Source organism: Elephantulus edwardii, unplaced genomic scaffold (assembly GCF_000299155.1).
Source record: "Elephantulus edwardii isolate Elephantulus edwardi_28Jun2011 unplaced genomic scaffold, EleEdw1.0 scaffold00008, whole genome shotgun sequence".
In the NCBI taxonomy this organism is placed as follows: Eukaryota; Metazoa; Chordata; class Mammalia; order Macroscelidea; family Macroscelididae; genus Elephantulus; species Elephantulus edwardii.
Genome location: NW_006399758.1, coordinates 28,473,841 through 28,483,377, shown reverse-complemented (window position 1 = coordinate 28,483,377; position 9,537 = coordinate 28,473,841). Strand labels below are relative to the sequence as shown.

General features: G+C 35.8%; 1 protein-coding gene across 2 annotated transcripts in view; it reads left to right on the top strand.

Annotated features, from left to right (window-relative positions):
* SNX16 (sorting nexin 16) overlaps positions 1-7,449 on the top strand; it is a 28,264-nt gene extending 20,815 nt beyond the window's left edge. For both annotated transcript variants that reach the window (XM_006880501.1, XM_006880502.1), the window contains 4 exons: positions 3,763-3,832; positions 4,997-5,133; positions 6,543-6,662; positions 7,353-7,449. In XM_006880501.1, coding sequence (XP_006880563.1) covers positions 3,763-3,832; positions 4,997-5,133; positions 6,543-6,662; positions 7,353-7,449 — 424 coding nt within the window. The remainder of the gene's footprint in view (positions 1-3,762; positions 3,833-4,996; positions 5,134-6,542; positions 6,663-7,352) is intronic.
* Positions 7,450-9,537: the final 2,088 nt, after the last annotated feature.

The following is a 9,537-nucleotide window of genomic DNA, read 5'->3' as shown; positions in this document are numbered from 1 at the left end:
TTGTCCCTTTGTGACTGGGACATTTCACTCAGCATAATGTTCTCCAGAGTCAACCATTTTGAGTAATACTGCATGAGTTCCTTGTTTTTTAATGCAGCATAGTATTCCATTGTGTGAATATACCACAGCTTCTCTAGCCATTCATTTGTTGATGGGCAGAGAACTGTTGTTTTGTGCCATTAATTGTGACGCGTGACATCCCTGTGTAGTTTATAAAATAGAATTGCTCCGTAGCGTTTGCTTGGCTGTAAGCTGTGCATCACCAGGCCTTTTCTTTGCTGATGAGACTGCGTGAACTGACAACAGTTTGCTTGGCAGCTGAGCACAAACCATTTGTTCCAACCAGAGGCCTTTATGAAGCCATAAAACTGCATTTGAAGATTACTGCTTAAAACATCAGTTAGTTACCTGCAAGTGTACCTGTTAGCATTCTTACGGCTAGAATGGCATTGTAGAAAATATGACTGTTTATATTGCCAAAGAATTAGTATTACATAATTCATTTATTTTTTATTTCTTTTTCTCTTACACAATAGTTGTCTGCCTTTCTTGTTGGCTAAAAGCTTGCTTTTATACAACTGGCAACTGTTGATATTAAACCTGTCCTAACTGTCCGAAAACAGAAATGGAAGAAAGTATGATCTGAAACAATATTAAGGACTGGTGGATTGAACAATTTAACAGTATCATTTTAAAATATGTTCAGAGACTACAAAATAAGGAAATAAATTTTTTAAAAAGCTATGCCATTTGGCAGCATCATGAGGAGATTAAGACTGTTAACAGTTTTTATTTGTCACCACAGTCAACACTCTTGGTACCGGCAGCCAGGAAATCAAATGTGATGAATTGCACTGAGAAAGTCTGTTGTCAGAGACCTCTCCAGAGTACTGAAAGAAAAAAAATGTCATTCTGGAGATTAAGGTGCGCCTGATCCAGTCCATAGTCTTTGCAATTACTTGTTACGCATCAGAGAACTGGACAATGACTTCAGATGATAGAAGGAAAATTGATGCCTTTGAGCTCTGGTGATGAAGAAGAGTATTGAGTATACCATGGACTGCTAAAAGAACAAACAGGTTTGTCCTAGAGAGGGTGAAACCAGGCTGCTCCATGGAGGCAAGGATTCTGAAGCTGCTTCTGACATACTTTGGACATGTTGCAAGGAGGGACCAGTCCTTGGAGAGGGATGTCATGCTTGAGAGGGTGGAAGGACAGTGCAGGAGAGGTAGAAACTCAGTGAGATATATTGATTCAGTAACTGGGATATTGGAGGTAGGTGTGTCAGAGACAGTAAGATTGGCACAGGATAGATCAGGGTTTAGGATTGTTATATATTGTTGTTAATATGCCTTCAAGTCGCTTGCAACTCACAGCAACCCTATGTACAACAGCCCTAAACCCTGCTCTATCCTGTGCTCTGCCTCTGATACACCCATCCCAATTACCCCATTCAGTGAATCAATCCACCTCATAGAGGGTCTTCCCCTCCTGTGCTGTCCTTCCACCCTCCCAAGCATGATGTCCCTCTCCAAGAATCTGTCCCTCCTTACAACATGTCCAAAGTATGTCAGATGAAGCCCCGGAATCCTTGCCTCCAAGGAATAGCCCAGTTTAACCCTCTCCAGGATGAATCTGTTTGTTTTCTTGGCAGTCCGTGGTACATTCAGTACTCTGCTCCAGCACCACAGCTCAAAGGCATCAATTTTCCTATCCTCCCCAGTCATTGTCCAACTCTCTGATGCATAACAAGTAATTGCAAAGACCATGGCCTGTATCAGATGCACCTTAGTCTCCAGAGATACACCGTTGCTTTTGAGTACTTTAGAGAGGTCCCTAACAGCAGACTTTCCCATCGCAATACGTTTTTTGATTTGCTAGCTACTGGTGCCAAGAGTGTTGACCGTGGAGCCGAGCAAACTGAAGCTGTGAACAATCTCAATCTCTTCGCCATCCATGCTGATGCTACCGATTGGTCCAGTGTTGAGAATCTTTGTCTTCTTGACATTGAGCCTCAGTCCATACTGTAGTATACATAGGCATGTATATTGTTACACATATACGCAGGCAATTCAACAGCACATAACAAGAACATGTCAAATAGAAAAGAACCTCTTACAAGTTTTGAGAATTCAATGTATGTTTATAGTTGTATAGTGTGTAACAACCTATATTATGTATATGACACCATCTTGCTTGCAGAAAGTGAAGATGTAAAACATTTCATACGGAATATTAAAGATTATAGCCTTTGGTTTCATAGTGCATCTCTACCAACTAGGCTACTAGAGCTCCCTGTTTAATTGTATAGTCTTAGATATTTACACATTATTTTACTTTCCTTCATTTGTTTGTAGCTCATAGTGTAACATAAAAGCAATAAGCAGAAATTTAATGCACCAAAAACCTATTACCATCTAATTGAAACCCTCCCCCCCCCCCCCAATCAAGTTGTACTGAGTTAGTTCACTCAGCATAGTGCTCTCTAGTACCTCCCAAGTTAGGTAATAATTTACAAAATTATTGCTCTTGCGTGCTGCATCGTATTCCATTGTGTGAATATACTACACTTGCTCAATCCATTTGTGGTTGGACATTTGGGCTGTTTCCATGGTCTTGCGATGGTGAATAATGCTGTTATGAACATTGGTGTACAAATCTTGGTTTGTGTCTCAGTTCTCATTTTCTCAGGGTGTATTCCAAGTAGTGGGATAGCTGATTGATTCTTACTTATTGACCCTCCATCAAATTACCAGGGTTGTAATTCTTCACAGGAGGAGACTACCTGTCTTTCTTGAGGAGCAAATAGAGGATTTGAACTGCTGATCTTTTGGTTAGCCGCACAACATAAAGCATGCACACACAGGCACTCAATAAATATTTATTGAATATTAAGTAACTTTTCTATTGTATAGTCAAAGCAAGAAGATAGGCGGCTGATCTAATCTGGAGGGAGTTGTACTGTTTACCCAAAGCTAGGTTTCTCTGACAATTCAAATGCACCAGTTGCTCCCAAGGACACAAATGAGCAGTCTCCCCCCTTTGACTTGATCAAAACAGTAATCATGGCATCCTTTTCTAGGGTGTGAACATACCTCACAATTTTTTTGAAAGAAGGGCTAGTTTTCTCAAATACTTCTCTCTCAGTGCCTTTACCTGGATCGGGATGTATTTTTCACTGGATAAGAGTAGAGCTTGGAATTAGGACCTTTTGCCTTTGAATCCTGCAGAAGCAAAAGAGGTGTAATTACAAAACAATGTTTTTAAATCAGAAATAGAAAGATACTTTTAAATATTTTATAAGCATTCACTGACAAAAATAAATGAAGTACAAATTTTAAGTACTAGTTATTTTTAACAAGATAATCATTTTTTTGTCTAGTTAAAACCAGTCGATTCTGACTTGATAGTATACAACAAGAAGCTAAAAAAATAATGCTTGAGAGTTATTTTCTTAAAAGTAAACATTTGTTCTTGTCGCTTGTACTATTATTCTGAACTTCTGTTTTCTGTAGTTTTTATGTAACTAAATTCTCAATCCATTTATATTTATAAGATCTGTGGAAATTACTTAAAATCTTTGTATCTTTTATCGCTTCGATATTTATATTTGGTTACTTGTATAAACATGTGGGAGAAGGATGGGCAATCTCATAGTCAACGTGCTTATTTTGGTAGAGAACCAACCGCTTTGCTTTTTGCTGTCATTTAAAAACTCACTTGTGTACTAGCTTAGTTTTTCTTTTTTTCCTTTTTGAAAAGCCTTGCAGTGAGAGAATTTCTTTGTCTGGATGATCCACCAGGTCCATTTGATAGCCTAGAAGAAAGTAGAGTAAGTGCTATATTACATATCACATAAAGAGTAATAAATAATACAGCACAATAGCTGCATTGTTTCTTGAATGTAGTAGCAAAATACCATTTCAGACTTGGGTAGTTTTATCCAGAAAGCTTTTAATATTTTAGTCAAAGTCTTATTTCTTTTGAAATACACATATAAGTGAAAGTGTAAGTGAAAAAAAGAAAAAAGTAATTCATATTGCTTTGATAATGAATTTCCAAATAGTGTGCTGTGCTCTTTATTATAAAGACAAATATTCTTCTGGAAATTTATTTTACTACATTTAAAATTCTGTTGAATTTTAGGTCATGTAAGTGGCAAAAGAAAGAACCTACTGTTAAAAGCAAAATTAAAATGATTGTTTTATTATCTGACACAGAAGTGATTGTCCTGTTAATGAGTTCACCTCATGCCAGATTCTACTCATATTACATTAATTGACGTATTAAAGTGGCCTATTTCTTGAAGCAATTGGCTAGATTCACAGACAGATTTGATAGTACATTTTGACTAGTTTTATGCAATTTTGAAATAGTCACAGAGGAAATAAGAAATGGTAGCTAATAGGAGCATGAAAAAGAGTGATCAGCAGCATTGAAAATTTTTTGTGGTATCATTCTTCATGGTAATATGATTTTGTTTTCTTTTCTTTTTCCATCAGTGTTAAACGTCTTGGATTTAGAAGCAGGGAATGTGGACTCAGTAGGTTTTGAGTAAATGGTGAAAAGAGAAGCAGAAGGGAAATGCTGTTGAAAGTGCCATCAGGGCATTGTTACAGCAGGATGTCTTTTGAGCTAATACAAAGGAAATCAATAGCCACAGTTTGAAAATTCTAATCAAGTAGGGCTGGGGAAAAGTAGATTACAGAAAAGAGAAAGTGTAGCAGTTTTTATTAGTCTATTTTTCTGCAAAAGCTAAAGAAGGATATGAAATAACCTCTCAAAACACACAGGCTTATTGCTGTAATAACTCATGAACTATCTCCCTAATGGGTGGCTACTAAAGAATGAGAACTGAGATAGCAGAGACCTTACTGAAAAGATGAGAGAGATCAAATGTTCTTTAACTCTTTGGGAATGATCTTGAGAAAAGACTGCATAAGTAATTGTATCCTTTTTTCTCTATGTGGTTGGTTAATTATTGTTTTATGTTTAGGCCTTCTGTGAAACTTTAGAAGAAACAAACTACCGCTTGCAGAAAGAACTACTTGAAAAGCAAAAAGAGGTGGAATCACTGAAGAAACTGCTACATGAGAAGCAACTTCACATAGATACTATAGAGAACAGAATCCGGTGTGTCCATGATACCTTGCAATTTTAGTGTGATAAGTAAACTTTTATTTTTCAGGATTAAGTATCTTTTGTGTCTAAATATGATGGAGGAAATTAATGCTTCTAAAAGTTGTCAGCTCTTGGCTTCTCTGTTTGAGAGAAAACTGTCTTGATTATTTAAAGGATGGGAAAAATTCAGAGAAGTAATTCTAGCTATTCAACAAAATAAATGTTTCTCATTTTAACTTACTTTAATTATGTCTTGTTTCTGAGCCCTGGTGGCACGGTGAATTTGCGTTAGGTGGCTAGCCAGAACATCAGTCTTCTTTTGAATTAATCACTTTCTGAGGAAGACAGATGAAGCCATTTGTTTCCATAAACATTTATAGCCCTGGAAACTCTGAATGACAGTTACATTCTGTCCTTTAAGGTCATTATGGCTCAAAACTCCACAGTGGTGAGTTTGTTGGATTTTGGTCTTTTACTCATGAAAGTTCTAGTTTACCCTCTCATCAGCATTTACTGAATAGACTCTAGAATTATTTTTAATTAATTATTAAGTTCAAAATAGATTAAAGTACAACATCTAGAAGCCAAAGATTCTCACCACAGGGCCAATTGGCAGCACCATGATGGATGGAGAAGAGATTGAGGTTGTTAACAATTTCAGCTTGCTTAGCTCCACAATCAGCACTCTTGGCACCAGTATTCAGGAACTCAGAAGATGAATTGCACTGGGAAACTCTGTCAGGAACATCTCCAGAGTACTGAGGAGCAACAATGTCAGTCTAGAGACTTAAGGTGCACCTGATCAAGACTATGATTTTTTCAATGACTTGCTGTGCATCAGAGAGCTGGACAGTGACCAAAGATGACAGAAGAAGAATTGATACCTGTGAGGTACTGTTCTAGAGAAGAATATTGAAAATACCATGGACCACCAAGGAAAAAAAAAACAGGTCTATCGAGTGTGAAACCAAGTATCTTATTTGAGGCAAGGATTTTGAAGCTCTATTCCACATACTTTGGGCATGTGAGCAGGAGGGACATGTCCTTGGAAAAGGACATCATGCTTGGAAAGTTTGAGGGACAGCTCAGGACAGAAAGACCCCGCATGAGATGGATTGACACAATAACTGGGGTAATGGGGGTAGGTATTGTTGGAGTCAGTGAAACTGACTCAGGACAGGGCAGGCGTCAGACCTGTTGTACATACATCGGGTGGCTATGAGTCACAGACGACTCAATGGCACATAACAAGAAGTACTAATTTTATTGCTCTGATAGCACTCAGACTCAGCAATTTATTAACTATATAACTGCGCTAAGATTTAGTACCTAAAAAACTCCTAATGCCACATGTTTTCACAACTGTAAATGTATGAATGTTTTATTCCAAGAAATTAACTTTTTCTGTCATTTGCCTGTAGAAACTTGTCTATAGAACTTGAAGAATCTTTGTACATGTCAGGAACAGAAGGTGGACAAATCCTAACGGTGCAGTCCTGTGCTTTGGCGTCAGAGCAAGGTATCTTGGATGAAGAATCTAGGTATATAATGTTTTATTCTAGGTATATAATGTTTTATTTATTAACAGCAATTTGAGTTGGAAGGAGATGGCTCTGTATGGGTTTTTGGTTTTTTATTCTTCTTTTAAATGAACCCAATTAATTTACCATTTTCTTCTAGGCACCAGGAAAGAACTGTAGATAATTCCAAGCTTTCTTCTTCTGGCATCTAAGCTAAAAGCCACAACTTTATCATTGCTTACTTTGAAACTATGTCTGAATTAACTGGGCCCATTCTTTCTTTAATTTTTTAAATGTTAAAATACTTTCATCTTCATTCAAACAGTGGAACATTAAAGCAACTACCCGACCTATCTAATAGGAATAATGAAAAAAATATATCCTTGAAACTCTTGGAATTGTTTTTGCATGTAAATCAAAGACATTTGTTAGCACTTTATGAGTAGTAGTTAAATTCCTAAGATCAAATTTTATGTTAGCTAAACTAATTACAAATGGAGTTTTATTGGCAAATGGTTGTTTAAACATATCAGAGTTAAAGATACCTCTTCAAAAATTTTAATTGGCGGTGACAAGTTGAAGATTTTACATTTCTGATTGAATATTAAAATATTTGGGTTTTTTACATAAGGTAAGATATTTGTAAAAGTAGTAGTGAAATGAAATACTATTCATCCACTCTCTTACTATGTATGTTTCTTTCTTTTGCAGAGCTAATAATATGCCTTGCTTAAGTCATAGTGAACTTGAAAATCCTGTATCAGAGATAGAAGTAGCCGAAGTAGCATACTATGCTGAAGAAGACTAATACATCTCAAGCATCTCCCTCTATATTTTAGCATTTCAATGTTTTATTTAGAATTGAGTGGCAAGATTTTTGTTTCATTTTAAAAAACTAAAAGGATGGAGACAATATGCATGTATAAAGTTTACATTAGAAGTATTTAAATTATTGTCATAGGAAATATATTCCCTGCTGGTTTTAATCATCCTTTTATCCAGATTTTATATTGAATACACTGAAAAATTAATCTGTTTAGAATTCTGTTATCAAGGTTCACATTCTCAAATACTGTACATGAATGTTTGTGATGTTTTCCCATTATATTTTCCCCACACTAACATATACATGTATTTTTTAGTCACCAGTTATAATAGTCAAACAAAAATTACTTGCATGTTTCTAAGTGATATGTATTTCTTTGTATCTCTGACATGATGTACTTTCATTAATTATTTTAGATTAATGAACATCATAAAGATAAGTTGAATTGTAAGTGTTGACAGTTTTATCATCTCTAAATGAAAATTAGTTCTTTGAAATGTAAATGCTTTCTAAAAGAAATTACTTTCTAGTACCAAAGGAAAACTCTGTGAAAGAGCTATAATCACCCAGTTTACTGATTAAAATAGCCACGATTTTAAAAGCTAATTCATAAGTATCAGGACCTGTAATATCGTTTGGAAGCTCTGGTGGCATTGTGGTTTAAGCAGTCGGTTGCTAATCTGAAGCTCAGCAGATCACACCTGCCAGCAGTTCCATGAGTTAAAGATGTGGCAGAGTGCATCCATAAAGGTCTGCATGCAGCTTTGGAAACACTCTGGAGCATTTCTGCTCTCCTGTAAGATCATTATTAGTAAGAATGGATGAGATGGCAGTGGGTTTCATTTTGGAGCTTTATAATACTATACCCTAACTTATTATGTTATGCTTATTTTCCATATCGTTTTAAATCTTTACCTTTGGGAATCAATGAGTTTGCCTTTTTCAGAAGACTACCTCTTTTTCTAATCAAGGCATACTCTTGAAAATATAGATTCCAAGCAAATAGGAAATTATACAAAAAGAAAAAAGCCATATATATATGGGGGGTATATATATAAATATATGTATGTTACAAAGTTCATAGCTAGGTTAACTTCTCTAGTATTGCATTTTTATTTCCAAATATGTAATGATGTTGGTATAATGTATTATGGCTGATTTTCTTTTTCATATAGTTAGCCAAGTGATGCACTTTATGATACTTAAAACTTTTGTGCCAAGTTTAATTGGTAAATTCCTTTAAAAAGTGGAGTTGGAAGAAAGAAGTAGGTAGTGCCTTTACACTTACACGTTTTACAGAAGTGTCCTAGGGTCATTGAGTTGCTCAGCTTTATGAAAATGTTTTATGCTTATTTCAGCTTTACGTTTAGTTATTGAAAGTGCCTTGCTTCATTTTTATAGTATGAAATTAATTTTCTATTTCTACTGTTTCAACTGTTGCTATTAATATGCATTGTAATTGTGCTTGCATTTTGAAATCCCTTTTGGTATATTGAACTGCAATGCTTTATAAAACTGAAGGTAATGGAAAAAAGTCTCCAATTTTTTTTCTTTACTATGTAAAAGTTTTATCAGTACAGTCATGTGTTGCTTAACATCCACAAGACGTTCTGTAAAACAGAACATTATGTACCTTGGAAATTGTGTAAACCCTTTTTCATAGTGTGGTCCTATTTCCTCCTAAAGCATCTCCAAGGAGCTCCGTGCCTTCCCAGTGACTCTCAGTGTACTACAAGGGGTTTCAGGTCGGTGTTTGGCTATCGTTACACCTCATTAGTAATTTCTCCTTTTCTGGTTCAAGTCCATCTTGCATTTCATAAGCCTTGTAGCTTTTCGTGAACCCATTTCTTTGACAGGTGGAAGAATTTTTTTGGTTTTGCTGACAAGTACAACATTTCTAAATCGCGAGCAGTAGTATTCACTGATTTTTCTGACTTCAAGTTCTTTGATAGTCTTTGTCTCACTACCAAATCAATACTTGTTTGCCTTTTGCTGCTGCTACCACCAGCACTGATTTTGCTGGGATTTGAAGCCACAATATATTTCACAATAGTATTTTCAAAAGAAAAT